The sequence below is a fragment of the Tenrec ecaudatus genome, chromosome 12 (assembly GCF_050624435.1).
Source record: "Tenrec ecaudatus isolate mTenEca1 chromosome 12, mTenEca1.hap1, whole genome shotgun sequence".
NCBI lineage: Eukaryota > Metazoa > Chordata > Mammalia > Afrosoricida > Tenrecidae > Tenrec > Tenrec ecaudatus.
The window spans coordinates 51343091-51366494 of record NC_134541.1 but is presented as its reverse complement, the minus strand read 5'-3'; the positions used below and the strand labels follow the sequence as shown (position 1 = coordinate 51366494).

The 23404-nt window shown below is 42.6% G+C and overlaps 1 protein-coding gene across 3 annotated transcripts in view; it reads right to left on the bottom strand.

Moving 5' to 3' along the window:
- Positions 1 to 23404, bottom strand: part of RIN2 (Ras and Rab interactor 2) — a 189684-nt gene that overhangs the window by 8726 nt on the left and 157554 nt on the right. For all 3 annotated transcript variants that reach the window (XM_075564038.1, XM_075564037.1, XM_075564039.1), the window contains exons 9-10: positions 10973 to 11278; positions 8472 to 8603 (exon numbers count right to left, since the gene is read on the bottom strand). In XM_075564038.1, the coding sequence (XP_075420153.1) occupies positions 8472 to 8603; positions 10973 to 11278 (438 nt within the window). The remainder of the gene's footprint in view (positions 1 to 8471; positions 8604 to 10972; positions 11279 to 23404) is intronic.

The window sequence follows — 23404 nt, the reverse complement described above, 5'->3', positions numbered from 1 at the left end:
AACCACTTGTACACTTGAGTTTTTCCCATAGCGCTGTCCTTGTAAGCTGTGTTCAACATCACAACAGTTTCTGTGGTGTTTTTCCTGAGCAGGAAACACAATTTCACAGCTGCATGTTGTCCTCTTAAATCGGCCATCACAAAAAAATGAGGTTTGAGCAAAGCTTCTTAAAAAAAAAAAATTCACTGTGACCAGAGAGAACCTTCCCAGGTGATGCCACCAAGTGCACTAACTCAGAGAGACTTGCTTGAGGCTCGCCGAGCAGGAAAAATGTGTACTATGCAAGCTTCACCCAGGGAAACTTTTCCCCATTTTTTGGATGCCCCCTCATACACGAGGGCATCATTTATTCATTCATCCATTTGTTTATTTGGCCAACATAGATGCCAATAGATATATTGGCTCCAGTTGTTTTTGGACTTTTCTTTTAGAAGCTAATATTTTAACATTTTAGGTAAACTATAAACTTTGAAAGAACAACATACAAAAATGTGTTCACAAAACTATAGTCTTGGAAATGATAGCACCACGTACAAATGTGTTTGATACAATTGATGTATGGGATGCTATGAGAGCTGTAAGAGCCCCCAATGTAATGATTACAAGATACACGGTCAGTTAAAACTAAATTCTCCATTACTTTGGGACTAATGCAACATAACATATAGAAAAAAATTATGCAAAAGCAAGTGATATGCTGACACAACCCTGCATGCTGAAAGTGAGGAGGATTTGAAGCACTTGCTGATGAAGGTTAAGGATTGTAGCCATCAGAATGGATTACAACTCTGTGTAAGGAAGACCAAAATCTTCACAACTGTACCAATAGGTAACACCATGCTAAATAAAGAAAGCGTTGAAGTTGTCAAGGATTTTGTCTTACTTGGATCCACAATCAGTGTTCATGAAGCAGCAATTAAGAGATCAAAAGACATAGTGCATTAGGCAAATCTCCTGCCCAAGACCTCTTGAGGAGCAAGCGTCCTGAAGAGCAAGGATATTGTTTTGAGGACTAACGTGAGCCCGAGTCAAGCCATGGTATTCTCCATTGCCTCACATGCCTGTGAAGTTGGACCCTGACTAAGAAGGCCATAGAAGAACTGGTGTGTTTGAATTGTGGGGCCGGAGAAGAAGAGTGAAAGTACCATGGGCTGGTGCAATGACAGACCAATTTGGACTGGAAGAAGGAAGTAAAGCGAGGGTGCTCCTTGGCGGCAAGGATGGCAAGACTTCATCTCACTTCTTTGGACATGTTGTCGGAGAGACCAGTCCCTGGAGAAGGACGTCATGTGCAGTGAAGAGGAGGGTGGCAAGAAGGAGTAAAGCGCTCAGTGAAATGAATCGGCACGGCAGCTGCATCAACGGGCTCAGGACCAGACACAATTGTGAGGATGGCACGGCGCCAGGCAGTGTTTCCTTCTGTTGTGTTCAGGCTAGTTGTGGGTCAGAGCCAACCAATGGCACCTAACAACAACAACAACATGATATTCCTTGGATTGTGAATTTAGAAACGATTTGTTGTGTTCTTAGGGAGTTAAAGACTCATACTATTATGAAACATACATGAAATTTTCCTAAAATGTAATTAAGTGAAGGGACTTAATAGATCTACACTAGAGGACCATGAGGGAATAGACCAAATGTTTGCTAAAAAGCCAAGAACGAGGTACATAATATAATTAGGGACAGCATATTTTACATTAGACTTTGCTTGGGTCAATCTACCTACTGAGTAGACCACAGTGAGCACCCAAGCCCTACAAAGCAGGATAGTTTAGGAGAAATTGAATCTGAGTCCCTGTACACAATAAATGTATTATTTTAAAAAGAAAACAGGCATTGGTGAGTTTTCATCCAGAGAGAAATCAGTAAGCATTGTGCTTAAATGTATTTGTGCAGCAGTGTCCGTTTCCTGGGCAAGGTACCTACATGCTCGCGTAGAAGCCGACCCGAATAGCAGCCGAGGCACCTAATTTTACCACAAAAACTGCATTAAAAATGTGCTGAAGGGCTTGGCTTCATATAAGAGCCCATAGAATGCTCTGTTTAATAAGTGGAAACAGTCACTGTAAATACTCTTCCCTCAGCTGGGTCTTGAGTAGATCCCCTGTGAACTCACAAGGGACATTCAACTTGAGAGAAAACTCTTACTTTACTGAGATTCCTGAGAGAGATCTGGGGGTTGTCACTTTAGCATTTCCTAGCTTGGCATGAGCAATAAACTTCCAGGTCACATGTGACATGTCATGGTTGCTATTGAGAGGCACCTGAATGGTGTCTCTGACCACCTCACCGGACGCTCCCATGGTGCCAGTATGAAGTTTTGCATTGTTGCTCTTTACTAAATAACTGTCCTGGGAAGGAATGAGCATGTGCATGAGATGTACAGATAGCAAATACTGCATTTGAAGAGAAATACATATGGATTTAAGTATGCAAGAAAGGACCCACGGAAGCATTAACATTTGCCCTGACGCCTGGAAGGGCGGTTACAAATGGCTGGGAAGGGCTTTCTCTTCCCAGTACGTTTTAGCCTGCAAAGGTCTGATCTGTTCAGGCGAGTCAGGAGAAACCTCAACATGCCAGAATCACAAAATGTGCCACACGTTTAAACAGATGGAGGCAATTAGAGCAAGGGTTTAAATTTCAGCAAAATTATAACTTTGCCATGAGGGCCATGCACTTAAAGAAAGGGTTGCATGATGCCTTTCCTGTAAAAGTAAGTATCATACCAGAGAACTGGTCCACAAACCAGAGAGAGCTCCGGGGAGTCTGTGGAAGGACCGGCTCTGCCTCTGGTCCTGCTGCTTCCCCTGGTGCGCAAAGGCTCAGTCAGACGCTTTGCATGTGGTCTCTAACCACAGCCAAGCTACCAGGCTGCCTGTCCTCCTAGACACGGAGGCTATGAAGTTGGAGACGCAGTTAAATGACCACAGGCACCACCAAACTGATGTAAGGGGAAATCAAGATGTCTCAACAGATTCATTAAAGTGAAGAGCCTGGATCAATGATCAAAATCCTACCACCAACAACTAAAGTCCTGAATCTGATGGCCACACTGGAAGATTCTACTTAACATTCAGACAAGACTTGAAACCAATTCTGTTCAAATGCTCCCTCAAAAATAGTGGCAGAAAAATATTTTTGAACTCTTTTTATTCATCCAAAACGCTAAAAAGAAAATTACACAACAATATTCCATATGAATACACATGTCCACAAAATATTACTGAACAGAAACCAATAGCAAACGGAGTCTCATAATACAACCAAATGGGATTTGTTTTAGGAAATCAATCGACATAATGCACCACGTCAGTTGAACAAAGGAAAAGAACCACTAGACCATCTGTGTGCATGCAGAACAAGCATTTGATTAAATGTAATATCTTTCTTACTAAGACATCCCAAGAAGATTAGGAGAGACAGTCCTTAATATGAAACGTCAACAACCAATGTTATTCTTAATGAAGAAACACTGAGTGTTTTCCCCTGACACTGGGAACAAAAGTACACACTGTCGCCACTTCCGTTCAGTATTGTATTCAAGTCCTCATCGGAGCAGCAAGACCAGGAAAATGAATGAAAACAAGAAGTGAAATGATCTCTATTCATGGTTGACGGGACCCTGTGGCTAGAAAAGCCCAAAGACTCCACTAAGAAACTTCAAGTGCTAACAGAGGAATCTATGAAAAATGCATGGGATGAGGTCAATAACAATAAATATCAAGTAGATTTCCATAAGCTAGCTGTGAGAAACGTGCAAGGGGTGTGAAGGAAATGATTCCATTACGACAACATATAAGAGAAGAAAATACATAGAAATAAGCTTAACCATAGATGTAAATGACGTACACAAAACTACAAACCACTGCTGAAAGACAGTAAAGAAGGCTGAAATAAATGGAGAGATGTTCTAGGTTCATGGACGAGGAGACGTATTATTGCTAAGGTGTTAATACTATCTAAAGTAAGGCGACCAGATGTCCTGATTTTTAACAATTTTTCCTGCGTCTCACAGCGTTTTAAAAAAGTCCCGAGTTTTGGAAAGAATGCAGGACAAGCTCGGGTGTGTGGTTTTCGGCTGCCGTGTGGCTATTTCGCCAGGATATGAGTTTTATCAATGGTGTCCCGCTTCACCAATGTTAGAATCTGGTCACCTTACCCTAAAGTGATCTATATTTTCAATGCACTCATGATTCAAATGCCAACCGCTTTCTTTACAGGAACGGAAAAACCAAACCTCCGTTGTCTATGAAAGGGCAAGAGGCACCAGATAGCTGAGGATGTTGGAAGAAAAGAACAGAGTCAGAGACCCCATAATCCTGATTTTAAAACACATCACATTGATATTCAAAATAGCCTGGGACTAGTAGAAGGTTACACACATAGACCAGTGGTATAGAATTCAAAGACCGCAAACACAAACATTTATGGTAAAGATTTCGACATGGATGCTAAGAATATTCAATGGGGCAGAAGGACGAGCTTTTTCAACAAATGCTGGGAAAGTTGTATTTTCTTATTCAGAAGATGAAACGGGATCCATGTCACACATCAACACAAATTAACAATGTTTTACTCATTGCTGTTGAGTTGGAACGGACTCAGAGTAGCTCTCGGCGGAGGATGAGCTGGAACTTCCCTACAGGGTTCCAGGCTTGTAAATCTTTACAGAAGCAGACTGCCACAGCGTGCCCTTCTGAGAAAGTGGTCTTTGAGCCTTCGGCCTTGTTTGGTTAGCAGCTGAGCTCTTTGTCCACTAGATCACCAGCACGCCCCGAAATGGACTACGGACCAAAAAGTGCGGGTGAAAACTGCAAAACTCTTAGAAGGAAATTCAGGAGCAATGCCGTGGTTCCTAGTTTTGAACAATAAATGACCTAATAGAATAACAAAAGTATAACTGACAAGAAATAAATAAATGAGACCTAATAAAAATAAAAAATTTTGTTAATCAAAGGACTTGAATAAACAAGTGAAAAGCTAAGGTACTGATGGAGACTAACTTCAGAAATCTATATATTTAATAATCATATAATAACCAAAATACATATAAGATTTTGACACCAACAAAGCCAATCTAATTTAGAAAATGGGCAAGATACTTAAATAAATTTTTTTTTAACCAAATACGACATTCAAGTGATCACAAAATACACGAAAAGGCATCATGCAAAAAAAAAAAGATATATATGTGTGTATGTATGTGTATATGTATATATATATATATATATATATATATACCATATTAAATGAAGGGGGAAGTGCAGAGTGGAGACCCAAGGCCCAAGTGTCGACCAATGGAGATCCCCTCATAGAGGGGTTTAGGAGAGGAGATGGGTTAATTAGGGTGCGAGGTAGTAGCGATGAAGAACACAGCTTTCCCCCAGATCCTGGATGCTTCCTCCCCCCAACTACCATGATCCGAATGTCTTGCAGGGCTGGATAGGGCAGAGGCTGTACTCTGGTACATAAGAGGGCTGGAGACACAGGGAATCCAGGGTGGAAGATACCTTCAGGACCAAGGGTGTGAGGGACGATGCTGAGAGAGTGGAGGGTGAGTGGGTTGGAAAGGGGGAACTGATTACAAGGATCCACATGTGACCTCTTCCCTGGGAGAGGGACGGCAGAGAAGGGGGGGAGGGGAGACTCCGGATAGGGCAAGATATGACAAAATAATGATGTATAAATTACCAAGGGCACATGAGGGAGGGGGGAGAGGGGAGGGAGGGGGAAAAAAAGAGGACCTGATGCAAGGGGCTTAAGTGGAGAGCAAATGCTTTGAGAATGATTGGGTCAGGGAATGTATGGATGTGCTTTATACAATTGATGTATGTATATATATGGATTGTGATAAGAGTTCTGAGTCCCTAATAAAATGTAAAAAAAGAAAAGAGAAAAAAATGATTAGGGAAAAGAATGTACAGATGTGCTTTATACAATTGATGTATGTATATGTATGGACTGTGATAAGAGTTGTATGAGCCCCTAATAAATTGTTTAAATAATAAAAAAAACAAAAAAAAAAGGAAAAAGAAAAAGAGCTGCATGAAATAAACATTAGACTCTTAAAAAAATACACGAAAAGAAGATCAATGCCATTATCCATCAAAGAAGCAAATAAAAACCACCACAAGATACCATTTCATTTCCACGAGGACGACTAAAACAAATGGTGGCAAGGGTGTGAGAAAACTAGAATCCTACCCACTGCACGTGTCGATGTGAAATGGTACAACTGTTGTGGGAAACTAGGTGGAGGTTCTTCTGAGGATTAAAAATAAAACTACCACGTGGTCCAGTAAGTTGGCTCTCAGGTACATGAGTATAAAGGTCTAGACTCACTGTTCTTGAGTTGACTCTGACTAGTAGTAGCCCTGTAGGATGAAATGGAATCGCCTGCTAAAGGTTTCAATGTTTTAAGTGCTTACTGAGCAGACGGGAACATCTTGTAAGTGGAGACTCAGTCAGACACTTGCACACCAAGGCAGAGGGCTGCATCATTCACAGCAGACAACAGATGGAAACATGCAGGTGCCCATTCGAGGACGAATGGGGCAACAAAATGCGGTACATATGTAAAACGGAATTGTTTACAGCTACCAAGAGAAATTGTCTTTTTTTTTTTTCAAAAACAGTTTTCTTGACATAATTCATGTATAATTCAGTGGCCTAAATATACTAAAAAGAGTTATACAATCATCACCATCAACAATTTTATAGCATCTTCTCCACTCTTGTACCCATTATTATTAGCTCTCCATTACCCTTAACTTTTCCTGTCAAAACCCTAAAACCCCACACAAAACTCACTGCCATGGAGTCGGTGCTGACTCAGAAACCCGATAGGACAGGGTAGCACTGCTCCTGTGAGCTTCCGAGAGTGGAATTCTGTACAGGAGAAAGCCCCGTCCGCCGCCCTCAGAGCGGCTGTGGTTCCGAACTGCTGACCTCACAGCTAGCAACCCCATGTGTAACCACTGCGCCCACGACCCTAAGGAACTATTAACCCAGCTACTGTTTCTCTAGATTTACCGATCCTGGATTTCACATAAAGACCTTGTCTGCGGTCATCCATCTTGTAGTGAATGTTTCGTTTGGAATAAGCCTGTGCATGTGTGAACTAGATTTCCGGTAGCAATACTTTCTAATTCAGCAGTGTAAGTTAGCCACAGCATGGGAAATCTCAGGGTTCTATATATGTATCACCAGAATTAAAAATCAGTAAAACAAAATGCAATAATTTCGTTTCGTACTGTGATAATAATATGACAGAAGGAAAGACAGCATGGCAGGGAGACTGACATATGTCTCTCTTGGTCGCTGGACACGACTCGCCAAGCTTGGGGGAAGAATAGGCGAGGGAAGCCGGGGGAATGGCAGCAGCTCATTCTGGAGTGCTTGGTGGCATGGTCGTAGGTGCTACGTAGGGGCATGAACAGGTGAGAGGTGAGAGATCAAAGGGGCTCATCCATATTCCTCACCAATCCTGAATCAGCACGATTGGTGGATGGATGGGAGGTTATGAGGCCCTTATGGGAAAAGGGCCCGGTCACAGGGGTCGTCCTATGGACGCAGGCTGGAGAAGAGAAGAGGCAGAGGAGATTCTGCAGGTCTTGGGAGACAGTCCATTTAAGCCCAAGAAGTGATCTGTTTTCAGAGAAGGGGTGACACGGGCCTTCCTTGGGAGAAGCAGACTTTTTCACTCACGCTCAGATTACATTCACTGGTGACAAATGCAAAGCCTGCACATTCTGCACAGGACCTGCACGAGCTTATCAGGATGGATGGACAGCATTCCAATCAGAGAGCCTCGGTGCACACTGAAAAAATGAACTCATAGCACAGTCCTGGCTGTTCTGCATTTTCACGACTGTGCACTACATCACCAAACATCAGAAGATTTCCATGATAAAAAGATGCCTGACGGAAGTACAAAGAAACAAAATGTCTGTGGAGAACACTTTGGGGTTTGGGGGAATATAAGAAGGAAATTCAGTGGCCAAAGTGCAGTGAAGGCCAACCATCCACGTATTCCTCCCAGCAATGAGCAGGTAACATTGAAAGAAAAGTTCAGGGCTATTTTAAGTTTGAAAACATCCTTGAAAAAAAGAGATGAAAGCAAAACCTAGATTTCATCTCATTCACAGCAGCAGGGTTGTGTGTTGGAAACATTCTGAAAAATTTATAACTTTCTCTTGGAATCAAATAAACCAATTTTTTACTAAGAAGGCATTTCTTGTGATGAATGGTACTTTTATTGCAATTCAACAGTCTTGATGATTGTTGCTAGGTTTATATTTTTGTTTGTGCCTCTCCAGATTTTCCAAATGATCTAGGACGAACATCTGTGACATTTGTAAAAGGATCAGCACACAGGAATTTTAAAAACACTTCCGCCGTTAACTTATAAGACAAAAAGTTAAAAAAAAATCCAGCGTCCTCTAAGTTTAGAAAAATCACATTACCTTCTCCGTGCAACAGTGACGGGTCTAGAAGTTCCATCATGTACTCAATTTCAGTGTCCAGTTCAAGCATGTCACACTGCGCTATGACGTAGGTCAGGACTGGCAAGAAGTCGTCAGCTCCATACATCCTCCCTGGGATGGCAAAGGAAGGGGAAGATCGGAATGTTTGACTCAGGTTTATTTCTTTCATATTCTACATGCTATTTTTATCAGTTGGTAGAGGAGTCATTTTGGAGAGATGTCTTTTTTCTAAACAGATGAGGATATTTCTAAAATTTTATGCAGACCATATGTCCTTCAGTTACTATGTTCTTTGATTAACCCTAATTTGCAAATTCAGAATGAATGTGCTTCAGAAAATAAACAGATTAACTTTTTTCTTTCCATGTTCTGATGTATATTGAGTTCTACATTAGAAAAGATGCGTTTTAATATTTTAACCTTCAGAAATATAAATAAAACTAAACTCAAAGTAGGAATGCATTTTATATTCAATGTGCACATACAGTAAATTTAAATCGCCAATTCAGAAATTATTGAATATCGAAATTGAGGTATTACCCAGTGTATATGCAGGGGCTTCAAAAAGTTGGTGGAACATCTCTACCTTTCAGTTCCATTTTTCCAGTAGTTTTTTGAAGCCCTGTCATATTTCCAGTGGCAAAAAAAAATTTAGTCCTTATTTCTCGTTCTTTACAGTAATGCTTCCTAACTTGGAATGACTCATCATCTGGAAACATTTTAGTCACAGGGGGGAGTGGAAGTGGCTTCTGCAGGGGGAGAGTGTAAATGGCTTCCAGTTTGCTGTTAAGCTTCCAGTTATGTACAGGACAGCCTCAAAGCAAAGTATCTGGTGTAAAATGTCTATAGGGCCAAGGTAGAATAATCCTGCTTTAGAAGAACAAACGCTTATAATATCTTGAGAACTTTTATAAATTATTTAATGTGTTTTATGAAGAGTTGCTATATAAAAAATGTGCAAATTTAAGAGGTAATATTCCTGTGTTATCATTATCTTCCCAAGAGCTCACACTTTAATATTGTCGCTCAACATTCTGTTATCTGTAATCTTAATTCCATTGAGTTGATTCAGACTCAGTGAGTTTATATAGGGTTTCTGAGACTGTAAATTAAAAAAATAATTTTATAGGGAGCTCTGACAGATATCATTAACAGTCCATAGTTCAAGCACATCCAGACCATCGCACAATCTTTCAAAACATTTTCTTTCATCTTGAAGTCCTTGATGTCAGATCCCCTTTCTCCCCTCCGTCCCCCCGTTCCTCCAGCTCTTATTTATTTGCCATATCCAACACCATCCAAGATATCCATTCACCTACCCTTCTGTTGTGTGCTCCCCTCAAGTGGGGCTATACAGTGAGGCTGTCCATCTTTTCTGGCGAAACTCTTTGTAAAGTCCATACATTCTTATCCATTACAGCGGTGTTTACTAGCGTCTACTACCTCGCCAACATTTCCACTTGGAGCACACAGTTACTAGCCCATGGAATTACACTAGTCTGTCTTACTGAAGCTCTGGAACAATGAATTCACTAGCCGTCCTGGGAGTGCAGCGGCTCCCCCGGAGAAAGACACGGCTCTCTACGCAGAAAGTCTCGGGACAGCTCTAGTCTGTTGACAGGGGCTCTATGAGTCAGAATTCACTCGACGGCAGTTTTGGGTTTCAAAGCTCTAAGAAGCAGGCCAGGAATAATCCGGTGTATTCTGTCACAACTTTGTGATTCTTTAATGTATTAAAGAAGGGGAGAGGCCAGAGCTCAAGAAACGATATCACCACCGAATGCTCATGTTTCTGGCACATACTGTAAATCACTGATCAAAATGTACTGATAATAGCTAATATTTCCACTTCTCTTGGTGATTTTCATGTATTGACACATCTAATCTTCACCTTTTGACAGTAGATGTTTGAATGGTGGCTTAGAAAGTTGATTAATCAGGCCGAAATCATAATTACTCATCGAATTCAGAGTGAACTTAGACTCTATAGAGATTTGTAACCACTAGTTTGAACTAACTTAGTTGGCATCATACAAAAATCTCGTTGCTCTTACCTATTCACTTTACTTGGGATTATTATGTGTTAAGAGGCGCTGGTGGTATGGGGACTAAAGGCTCAGCTGCTAGCTGAAACGTGGGCCATTCTGATCCACCAGTTGACCTGGGGTGGTCGTGGGGTGGGTGCGGGGAAGATGGGGTAGTCTGTTTCCACAAAGATTACACACCCTGGAAAGCCAATGGGCTGTTTTGCTGTCCTTTAGGGTCATTATGAATCGGAATCAGGTTTGGTGTTTTGGTTTATTTACTTGTTGCATATGACTACTTTACCAGATACCAGAGTAACACTGTTATTTTTGTGAGCTCCTTGGTGAATAAAAGATAGAAGGGAAGGTAAGTTGGGAACCAGAAAACCTGACAAGTCTTGTACCAATGATTAGCCACAGAGGGCAGCAACAGAGTCATTAGCATGGTCACCTTACCTGAGTTGTTCCCCATGACAGTGTAGATGAGCTTGCAGACCCTCAGCAGTAGCATGACTTTCTTTTCTGGTGAATACATCTTCTGCATAGTCATGAATTTGACCTTGATTTTTTCCACATCTACAAAGTCAGGGGTCGGAGCAAAGACTCCCAGCTCCTGCGGGTTCCTCTGTCGCACCAGCTGTAGGTTATCTTTCAACTGTTTCCATGAGCCGTCAGCCATGTGGAAGTCCTTCAGCATGGTCTCCACATGCCCCTTCAAGGGTTTCAAGATGCACTTGTGCATGGCCTTCTCCAACACCACATCTGTCAAAGAAAATGCAGCTACTGTTACCACTGTCTGAAGAAAAAAGAAAGAAATTCACAATCTGCTTCCTCAGAATGAGTGCCTGAAATACCCATTCACTAGACATAGGCCAGATAAGCTAGAACTAAACTCTTAACTGAAAAACAAAACAGAGAGGTTTTATGACTGTTTTTCTGTAAAGCCAGGAAAACATCTTATAATCAATGATGACTTCTGATTTTAGTAAATTCTTATTTTCTTTTGTACACAATCAATACAACTAAACATATTCGTTTAAACTATTTTTATCACCTTTACTTCCTTCCCAGAAGATTTGACCTGCTCTCTGGATCTCCATCGAAACCATTATCAGTAGGGTGCAAACCCCACCTACAGGGACCAGAGTAATGATGGCAAGCCTTTAGGGAGAAGTAGCCCATTGTTTTTAACAGCAGGAAGTGGGCCTTACTTGTGGTGGCACCAGACAGTAGTCTGGCATCTGACTGCCTTCAGGGAGGTAACTTGACAATCATTTACCATTAGCTGCAAGCAGTGTCCTAAGTCTAACATATATTTGGGGGAGATGACTTGGGAGAAATCTGTTTCCCACACTGCCCCAATTTATCCTCCAGTCAGTCTGAAGGATATTCTTTTACTGGGACTACTTAGGAGCTTGACTAGCCTGCAGGTTATATAGTAATAATGCACCTGTGTTAGTCTTCTGAGCTTGAGAACTTGTTTCCGGGAAGATTCACTGAGATGTTCATGGTTTCGGGGCACGGTGTCCACAGAGTGATCTCATAACATTCAGGGGGAAAGATGTGCATGTATGTGTGTGTGTGCAAACAGAAAGAGGCTAAAGCAAATGTGACAGAGTGCTAACATTTGGGAAACCTGGGTGAAGGCGAGACACGACATCTTTGTACTATTTTTGCATTTTTCCCCATGAGTCTGAAATGATTTCAAAATAAAAAAGTCAAAAAAGAATTTAGGAGTGTATTTCTGTTCAGTTAGAAAACATTTTCTGGTGCAGAAAGCATTCTTTCCCTCCTTCTTTGACTGCATGATGGAGAAGCTTTCTGGGCTGACACGGAACCGAATGATCAATTCCACACAACCAGAGATCCAGGACTTCAGGTGCTCTGTCAGTGCTGAACGCTCTGCTTTGGCAACATCAGCTTTCCAGTCTCAATTATTTACACATTCTCATGCTCAGAAACCATACTTCACGTATAAAACTTTTAGCAATTCCAATATGCAAGCTGTGAAGCTGCACACGTCCAAGACTGGACATGGTTGAATCATCTCTCTGGCCTTGGCAGTACCCAACATAGGATCAGATCTTATGGAATCAAACGTATTATGTATTGTTAAGAGACGAGGGACAGAAAGAAAGCCAAGCCAGATGCACAAACACCTAACGCAATTTTCCTGGGCCCCAAAGTTAAAACCGATTAACAATTTAATTCTAGTCTCACAAAGGTCACCTTCCCAGCCCATTTTCTTTGTTGCACTGCCTCTATATTCTGTCCAAGAGAATCATTTATTTAAATATGTGTTTAAATCACCATAGGAATCAAAGGTGAAGCAGAAGGCATTGTACAATGAAAAAACAAGAGCACAACGGACAGAATGATGTATCCACTTCATGCCTGGCATTAAAACAAATGACTTGGTTTATCTTCGTTTTTCGATTAATAAACGTGTGCAACTCTGACACTTCTTTGCCATTACCCTACCCGGCCATCGCAATGGAAAAGCAACAGCACCCCATTACTGAGCACTCCCAACGGGCTCGGTTGAGTGCCTTACTGTCTTATTTCATCAAGTCCTTGCAATTAAGGATTGATATGACCTTTACCTCTCGTTGGAAGAGCCACTTCCTAATATTCACTAGAAATGTACAGCAACATTTGTACCAGTCAAGGTCTAGAAATAACTCTAGAATGTTTCTTGATGTTGCTGTTCGGGTTGTGTGGATCCAGTCAGTGCTAACTGATTGTGGCACTAGGAGATCCTGGGCTACCCTCTCTAGGAGATCCTGGGCTACAATCCCTAGGAGATCCTGGGCTACACTCCCTAGGAGATCCTGGGCTACACTCCCTAGGAGATCCTGGGCTACACTCCCTAGGAGATCCTGGGATACACTCCCTAGGAGATCCTGGGATACACTCCCTAGGGGTAGGAGCCTTGGTAGCATAGTGGGTTACTCCCTGGGCTGCTTCCACCCCACCAGCCGATCTGCAGGAGAAAGATGAAGGCTTTCTTCTCCTGTAAAGATTTATGGCCTTGGAAACCCATACAGAGTAGCTACGAATCAGAATCAAGTTGTGGCAGGAAGGTTGATTTGAGTTCATCCGTCTGGGCAGGAACCCTGGTGGCTCTGTGAATTAGGTACTGGACTATTAAACGCACAGGTGGTGGTTCAAACAGTACCATGGGAAAGAGATAGGGCTCTCTGCTGCTGTAAAGATCGACAGCCTCGGTAACCCTCCACATGGGAGCCGCGAGGCAGCACCGGCTTCATGGCTCGGCTCCGTGGCAGTGAATTATTATCGTTTGGGGCAGTTCTCTTTATGGACGCCGGCCACTGGTCTTTTTACCATGGAACTGTTGACCTATCCGATAGCCGCTGACTACTTAATGCTGGCACCACCAGGCTCCATGTACAGTGGAATTCAGACAATGTAGAGTACATTCAATAACATAAGAGTACGCTATTGCTCCAAACACAACAGGGATGAGATCACAGATATGTTACATGAAGGAAGCCGGGCATGAAAGAGTATCTCCCAAAGCGTTTTGTTTACATGAAGTTCAAAAACCAGGTGAGAGTCAGTGGATAGTGATCGAAGTCCGGTGGCCGTTACTCTCGTGTGGACGCTGACTGTAAAGGCTATATGGGCTCCCATAGTGTAGAATGCTCTGTATCTGGGTGGTGCTTACATAGGTGTGCACGCATGTTCAAGTTTGTAGAGCTCAGAAATTATGATAGTGTACTCTCCTGGATGTAAATTACACCCCAGTAAACAAATATCAAGAAAACAAGCAGAAACCACCTGGAGTCCCACTTGGTGATTATGCACCCTGAAACCCAAGGGCAATTTTTAACTTGCTAGAAGTGACTACAAATCACTTTCAGATGATGTGTGCAGTTGGAGGTGAGAGTTGATGGCGTGGAGCTCCAAGCACTCACTGGGGCTGCCGGGTAAGTGGGTATCAGCCTTTGCATCAAACCCCATCCTCACGCTAACTGGGCATGTGGGAATCTGTTAGGAAAACTGAGCCTGAGACCAACTAAAGAGTTAGTAATCCATTCTCTTAAAACCCAAAATGGGGGCAGGGAGTTACTGGCATTAGGTTTTAAGTGGTGGTCTCGTTTATAAGGCCATAATTGCAAACTAAAAAGATGGGTTCCCTTTGCATCCCTTTCCAGGGCTTCGTCTTCACGCCCCTCGCGCCAAACAGCCTCAATAAGCAGAAGAAAGAGGAAAACGTACAAATGAGAGGAAGGGACTGTCGCCCAGTTGGTTTTCACCAATAAGAAAAACAAGGTTCTGCTTTTAAACAAAATGATCTGAAGAAAGAACAGGAACAGAGGATCTTTCAGAAATGTGGACTAGCTCAGACCAAAACAGAACAGAAGGGTTACATTTATTATATATGAAGACTTTTGGTTGTTTTCTATGACCTTTGACTCCTATAATTCTAACAAAACAGAGCAACATATTTCAAATTGCCAGAACAATGACATCCACTGTGTACTTCATATGCATCGACTCTTAACAAATCCCACAAAGGGAGATTAATCTTACAGATGAGGCAACTGAGACCCAAAGTGATCCATGACACCTGGCTAGCCAAAAGGGGAGCCAAAATTAAAAGCCAAGAACTCCAGTGCCAGAGTCCTTGGAGGGCTATCAGCTCACTTCAACCACAAACAAGCAAGCATACAGAGCAGGCACCTAAAATTTTCCATTACATCACGAACAGTTAAGAAAGAAAGCCAACCCAAACAAAAACCGAAACCCAGGAAAGACAATTAGATGCTTTTTATTTTTCAGGGTCCATTAAGGTCTTTTACATCTTTCCAGCAATGAGAAGCATGCCACGGAATTATGCGAGCCACAACACTGTGACGTTCAAAATTATAGTTAGTCATACTGGCTGCATGACCCAAGCTGGAACCAAGTCTTTTGTTTCTGTTTGAAAATACGTGTGCGGCCAGTGGGCCCAAAGCTCAAGCGCAGAGTGAAATAGGAAGGCACACGTGGTGGCTGCTATCGGCCAGTCCTGCATGCTGCTCACGGTCCTGATCTGGAGGGAGTGATGAGGGAGATGCCAAAAGCGACTCACTAGCCTGTGAACAGAAGGCAGAGCGTGTCTACGACTCCACTCTGTCCAAACGCTGAATTCCAGAGAAGGGCGGCCGATCGACAAAGGGCTGTATATGAATGGGAACGACACGGGCATGTTTTGTATTATGTCTGCCCACCCATGCTTGAGCAGGGGAAGTGAGAGCCTGAGAAGCAAAAGTGGAATTCAGAGAAGGCAGATGTGTCTTCGAAAGAAGAGGGGAACCATGCAGCCACATCTAGATTCACTCCGTCTGTGTGGCTGGTCATTCATGCTCTGTTAAGCCAGTCATCCCCGCAGACACCTGGAGCTCAGTCCTGCCGGAGACTGCCAGGAGACACGCGGAACATTCCATCTGCAGAAGACAGGGTGCTGTGGGGTACTTACACTTGTACCCCGGGCACTGACTAGTTGCAACCTGTTTCTGGAGGCTGGGAGGGCATTCAATTTCCAGCCTCCCTTTTCCAGGGATTCTGGTGGCATGATATGCAAAGTGCTGCAGGTGTGAACAAATGGAAACCAGGCTGCGCAAAGAGCAGACATGCGAGGGACAAGGCAGGGCACCGTGCATGCTTTGTGCTCAGGATTGCTAACGGGGCAAGTCAAATGGTCCAGGCTTGGTTTTTAGAGGACTTCCTGTTGAGAAGTCAGGTGGCTCTAAGTCCTGACAGAGGAAGCAAAAAAACCCCAGGAGGAACCACGTGGAAGGGTGGTTTCAGCAGAATCCACATTAGGAAACGGAAGAGTATAGGTTGTCTCCATGTACCATTTTATGTTAAATCTGTTATGCTGATACAAGGAAGGGCCTTCTAGTAAAAAGCTTTTCTGGCAAGGGAGAGGAGGCAGATCTTCCTTATGAAATCCCCAAACGTTTATATAGCTTCTCCCCACTCTAGCAGGTGAAGCGGAATGATCCTCTATCCTTTGCATGGGGGCAGATTTAGTGACTTGTTTCCAACGAGGAAGCCTGGACAATGAGAAAAGGTAACTTTATAGTGGAGAAACCTGGCAAATATTACATGGGCCAGGGATCGAGTTTAGTGGCATCAGTGATATTCATGTTGCAGTTGTTCGTTCCCGTTTAAAGCAGAATGAAACACTGCCCGGTCCCGTGCCGTCACTGTGTCGCTCCATCTTGTGGAGGGTCTCTTTGGTTTCACTGTCCATGCACGAGTTCCTTCTCCAGGGATGGGTCTCTCCTGACGGCCAGAGCATGTGAGACAAAGTCTCATCATCCATAACTCTAAGGTGCATTCTGGCTGTATTTCTTCCGAGATAGATTTGTGTGGGTTTTTTTGGAAGTTCCATGGTACTTTTAATATTTTTTGCTGGCAACATACTTGAAATACATCCATTCTTCTCTGGTCCTCTTTATTGATTGTCCAACTTACACATGTGAATGGAGTGAATGAAAACACCTTGACTCGGTGCATGTTGGTCCTGAAAGGAACGTCACTGTTCTTCAACACTATAATACGAAGTCTTGTGCAGCAGACTTAACTAATGCAGTGCTTCATTTGATCTCTTGATCGCTTCTTCCATGAGCACCGATTGTGGATCAAAGCCAGACAAAATCCTTGACAACATCAATCTGTTCTCCATGGATCATGATGCTACCTACTGGTCCAGGTGTGGGAATTTGGGTTTCTTTACTTGTGAGTTGTCATCCGTACTGAGGGCTGCGATCCTTGACCTTCTTCAGTAAGTGCTCCAAGTTCTCCTCACTTTCACCAAGGGAGGTTGAGCCAGCTGCATATTGCGTGCTGCTAATAAGTCTTAATTCAATCCTGATACCACCTTCTTCTTATAATCCTGCTTCTCAAGTTATTTTCAGCATACAGATGGAATCAGTATTGTCAGAGGATATAACCTTCTCCTGATTTAAACCTTGCAGATTCCCTTGTTCTGTTCGCACAACTGCCTCTTGATGCAGGACCAGGTTCGGCATGAGCACGATGTGGTATTCTGAGATGACTGCTCTTCTCAGGACTGTCCATAGTTTGCTTTGATCCACTTATTCAAATGCCTCAGCCCGGTCACTGAATCACAAGTAAACCTCATTCTGCTACCTCTGCTTTCAGCCAACATGCATCTGACATCAGTAATGATATCCCTTGTTCATGTTCCCTTCTAAATCCATCTGAATCTCTGGAAGTTCCCTGTCAATGTACTACTGTAACCACTGTTGGATGCTCTTCAGCAAAGTTTTACTTGCATATGATAGTAACGATGTTGTTCTATAAGCTGAGCAATTTGATGGTTACAAAAATGGTTCACCTCCATTCAGTTGACCAAGTAGTGGTCTTCCAGCTGCCCTAGGGTAATGAGTGAGTGTTTTCAGAGATTCATTGGCTTGTTGAAATATTTTAATTGGAGCTCTGTTTTTGGCTACTGCTTTCAGTGCAGCATGGGATTATCTCTAGGTTGTCATTCTGTGGTGGCTTGTGTGTGGCTGTGATGCTGGAAGCGATGTCACTAGTATTTCAAATGCCAGCAGGGTCTCAAAGTGGAAAGGCTTCAGTGGAACTTAGAGACTAGGAAGAAGGAATTGGCTGTGCGCTCCTGAGGAACTAGCCATAGAACACGTTAGGGACAGACTGAACTACTGATAGATCCTGAGAGCCTCATGAAAAGAAGTAGAACCGTGTCAGAGACAGGGGCCAGAAGATGAGACTCTCAGGTCAGAAGGCCCTCAAACTATGCTTAAGGAATAGCTGTCTTCATAAAGCAGAGTTGGTCCTCAGGATGGGGATGGCGTAACGCTTGTGGAAGTAAAGCTGTTGGTACCTTCATTTGCTGATGGGGCATGATTCAAAATGAGAAGAAACAGCTGAAAATATCAGTTAATAATCTGAATGTGCAAAGTACAAAGTGTGGAACTAGGAAAATTGGATGAGGTGAACATGAAATGCAGTTGTTAGGTGCCGTGGACTTGTTGTGACCCATAAGGCCCTTCTACACAACATGAGACATCGCCCAGTCCGGCGCCATCCTCACCAGTGCTCCCATGCTTGAGTCCCTTGGTGCAGCCCCCATGCCAATGCATCTGCTCGAGCCTTTCCTCCTCTCACTGCCTCTACCTGAGCAAACTTTCAGTCAAGACTCACCTGATATCCACAATTGCTAATAACTTCGGGATTGAAAACATTTTGTTTTTCTTGAAGCAACACTAAAAAACAGAATACTTTCCTAAGATTGACATCCTCTAGATAAAATAAAAATATTAATCACAGAATCAAAAACTCTGCAAAATGGAGATTATTAGAAACTTTAGACTAAGTTTTCCCATTGAAAAATACTGAAGTGAGAATGGTATTGGCATGAAAGTTCACTAGGAAGGGCCACATGCTGGTGTAACAAGCAATGTGACGCCTTCCTAATAGCGTGAAGCACTAGTAATGAGAAAACTCCGTCTGCCTGTGAAGTTATTAGGTTCAGACCTTGAACCTAGTAGGGCCTGAAAATATGTACACACTTTATAAAGTACTTGTCTGTCTCTGTGTGTAACAGAGACACGATGGGAGCATGAGAGGCTAGATGGCTCTCTAGAACCAAGTCATAAGGAGGGGCCTTGCAGTGGACAAAGAGAGCTAGGTTCCATGAGATTAATTCATCTTTTTTGAGCCCAAGACACCAGGTAGTGAGTTATGTGTTGGATTTCTCACCACAGGAGAGAGATGAGGCTATCTGTTCCTGTACAGATTTATAACCTCAGATCTTCTAGGGAGCAGTCCTACTGTGTTCTATAGAGTTTCTACAGATTAACTTGATGACAGTTGATTGGCTGGTTGTTCCTTTGGAGTTCTGGTGGGTACATGCTGAGCTGTGACTGCAAAGTTGGTGGTTCAAACTCACCCTCACCAGTGGCTCTGCAGAAGAAAGATGAGGTTCTATGCTTTCATAAAGATTTACAGCATTGGAAACCTCTAAGTCAAACTTGACTTGATGGCAGTGGGCATTTCTGGGTTTGCGGGGGTGTGGGGTTACCCTCTTTAGTTTTATTCTACAAGCAGAGGAGCCAAGCTGATGTGATTTAACTATGATTTATTCAAGACCCTCTAAAAGGAATGCCTTCTGAAGAAAGAGCTTTCAAAAGTAGTCTGAATGAATTGCAAATTGTCCATGTAGGACAGAATTGGCTTTTTTTCATTTTGGAGACCGGCTGATTGCTTATCATTTCATACCTGTTTAGAAAGGCCTGGTCTGAAAGGCAGCAATATCAGCACATGGATAATGGGAGTGAGTGAGAACTATGTGGTTTCTTTGTTGGCTTTTTCTTCATGCAACTAAAAATCCACAAGAAGACCTCTATATTCTAGAGAGATGCAAGCACACACATTCCTTGGTCCTTTATACTTATGAATGACTGCTCCAATTCTCTATTGGTTGAACTAGTGACAGGTTGACTCCTCCTTCTTGATTTCAAGTGTAAACTTTGTGTAAGCTATGGCTTTAAGTTAAAACCTTTGTCATGTAGGTCAGCACTATCTCCTTCAGAAGTTGTGGGAAAGGAAGATTGATTTTTTTTTTTCCTCAAGCAGAAAACTCTACCTGACATTCTGGAAAAGCTTTGTGAGCATTAGTAGCCATCCATCCTGAACCCGCTCAAGGCTTTGGATTTTGGGGATGGCATTCAGAGTGACAGTGGCCTGCTGTTCTTCCCAGGAAATAAGAACTAATGGGAGCAAGCACACAACCAGGAGTTTGAAGATATAGGATCAAATCTGAGCTTCCAATCTTACCAGGAGTGCAACCCTTTGCAAGCCACTCAGGTAGAGGGGGTGAAAGAGTCAGCCTACTGCTAAGCAAACACGGGACATGTAAAGTAATTCGGGATTTTAACCTACGGGGCACCAGTCCAACAGCCCCGGCAGTAATGAAGCTATCAAGGGATGGTCTGATAATTCCTTGGGAAAATGTAAACTTTTCCTGTGAACCTTGTTCCCTTTCTCCCACTGCTAGGAAGTCTCTGATCATCGTGGAAACTGTCCTTGCACTGCTTGTTCCTTGTCACAGTTTAAGGTAGAAAACTTGCTGGATTTTGACAGAATTTCTGAAACAGTTTGGAGGAAGAAGTCACACTGTTGTTGCCGCGTTTGCGGGAATAAACGTAGAATTTCTCGAGTCAACCTGGTATCCAGCTTTGGCTGTACAGTGAGACTGGTCCTAGAACTCTTGTCAGGGGGCAGCGACTTTCCACAGCTTGGCCTCAATTCTTCTATTTGAAAATATAAATTATGCCTACGTACATACCAACTTCAAATTGGTTATGAAGCTCAAAGGAGTTCGTGTATGAATAAGTCAGTAAATGTTTTATGTAGGAACACGTGAAACACATATAACTAGGCTACACCCATTGTCTTGGGAAGAGCCCTAATCTAGTAAATCATGCATTCAAAGTTTTGGTTTTCGAATGCAACAAAACCCGTAAAAGGAGCACTTGTCTAAAGTAGAAATATATCAAAAAAGGAAAACTTAACTATTTTCCACTAATATTGACAGAAAAAATGGAAAGATAGTGCCCTATCAAAGGCAGACAGGTTGCTAGGCTTAAAAAGCAAGGCAGTCCCATCAAGTTTCAGCTCTTACAGGCAGGGTTGGATGATCAAATAAACAAAGGAAAGCTTGGGCTTACTTGCATTTCTTTACTAATCTGTAATCAACAATTTGACGTTTTCCACCACATCAAAGAGTCTGTTTCTAGGTCTAGCTGCCATCTGCCCCTCTCTCAACCGCACAGCATCTTCCTACAAGAATCAAAGCCTCTTTTACAAGTTTGTAATCCCTGATAGAGATGGAATATCCAGTAAGCACAGGCTTGCTTATGCTTTCTTGCTACTGTGCAGTGAACAGCTCACAAATTTCACAATAATTGGGGCCACTTCTTTCTCTTGTTATAAGTTGTTCAGGGTAACTTGTTTACTGTACTCCTAATTCTAAATGTCCAGCACTTTTCCTGTACGTTTAAAACATAAAGGAGCCCTGGGGGTTCAGTGAGGTAATTGCTGGGGCTGTCAGTTCAAATCCACCAGCTTCTTTGGAAAAGAAAGATGAAGCAGTCTTATCCGATAAAGATTTATAGTCTTAGAAACCTCAAGGAGTAGTTTTCTGTCCTATAGGATCACCATGAATCAGGACTGAGTCAATGAGGCAGAGTGGGTTCAAAAATAGAAGGAAGTAGTATAAAGGCAAAAAGAATGAAGGTTTCGTGGGCGAAGCCACAGGGATAATGGTGATGATCTTGTAGCCCGATGCGGTTAGCCGAAGGTTCTTTACTTAATGCCATCTCTATGGAATTTTTAAATCTTGCTGAGTTTTTCAGAGGCAAACAGGTTAGATGTGTATGTTATCTGAAAGGCTAAATCATTCTGAGAGTCTTCTCTTATTTTTATAACTGTTAGTGATCTTGTTAGCTGGTAAGTCAACAGACACACATCCTGAGACTAGCCTAAAACTGAAAGCACCTTATGGTTCTGTTTGCTTGCACATGGTTACCAGTTGTCTCCCAGATTATTCTGAAACCCAAGTTAATGTAATACATCCGCATGTGACTTCCCAAAGTAAAAGGTATGCATTCTGATTTCGAATAGGATGCCATCACGACTGCCTGTGTTGCTGCCAATCCCCTCGCTGCTGACCTTCTAATAAACCTTCTCTTTCTTGCTCTAACTTCTGAGTAAATTGGCTGTGATGCTCCTAAGTAAAAACCCACATCAGTAGCTGCAAACTGACCTATTTGATACAACATGTGGTGATGCCTACAGAGGGCACGTCCAGACCTCAGCAGACATTGGTTAATAAAGTCTTTGTTCATAAAGGGTTAGTGTACGCTGACAATCTCCCTCAATTTCTGAGAGAAGTTGTAAGGACATTGAAGGGAATCTAGAAACAAAAAGCAGTTAGAAAAATATTGGGTTCAAGTCACAGAACAAAGTTCAAATACTGAATCTGCTCATTGCTACCTGGTATGGCTTTGGGACATATTGCTCCACTTGGGAAAGACTTACCTTGCTCCTTCTAACAGAAGATGGTGAATTCTGTTTCAGTGGATAAGGCAAGAACCAAGTAGCCTTCGTAGGCTGCCAGCTCATACTAGATGCCCCATAAGTGCCACCTGCATTCTTAGTTCATGCAAATCTAAGTCTAACCCACGACCATTGAGTCAATTCCAACTTACAATTACCCCGCATCGGGTCCCGAGACACAATCTTTCAGGAGCAGATAGTGTCACCTTTCTCCCTTGAGGAGTCAAGGTTGAACCCCTGACCTTGTGGTGAACAGCCCCATGCTTACCCCACAGCACAGCAGGCCCTTAGATTTATAGTGAAAAGTTACATTCTTCTGAAGCTGCACAGTAGATGGTCAGCATGTTGTACACGAAGTTATTTTACTTAATATAATTAAAAAGATTCCCCTTAAAAATGCAGTTAGCCTATGGTACTTTACTTAATGGCGTCTCTATGGAATTTTTATAACTTGCTATGTTGCTCAAAAGCAGACAGGTTGGAAGTTAGCGTCACCAAAAAGGGCCAGATAATGCTCTGAATTTTCTTTTATTTACACGACTGTTAGTGATTAAAAGCGAGGCTCCAGTCAACAGAGACATCCTCAGACTGGCCTACCAATGAATAACCTTATGGTTCTTTTTGCTTGCTAATGGTCAACAGTTGTTTCCAGTAGTTACCCAGGAACCGGAGTTAATGTAAAAGTAAAGGCCAAAGGTACACAGTCTGTATGTTTTCTGACTTCAAACAGCACAGCACAAAGGCAACTTGTTTTGACTGTTGGGC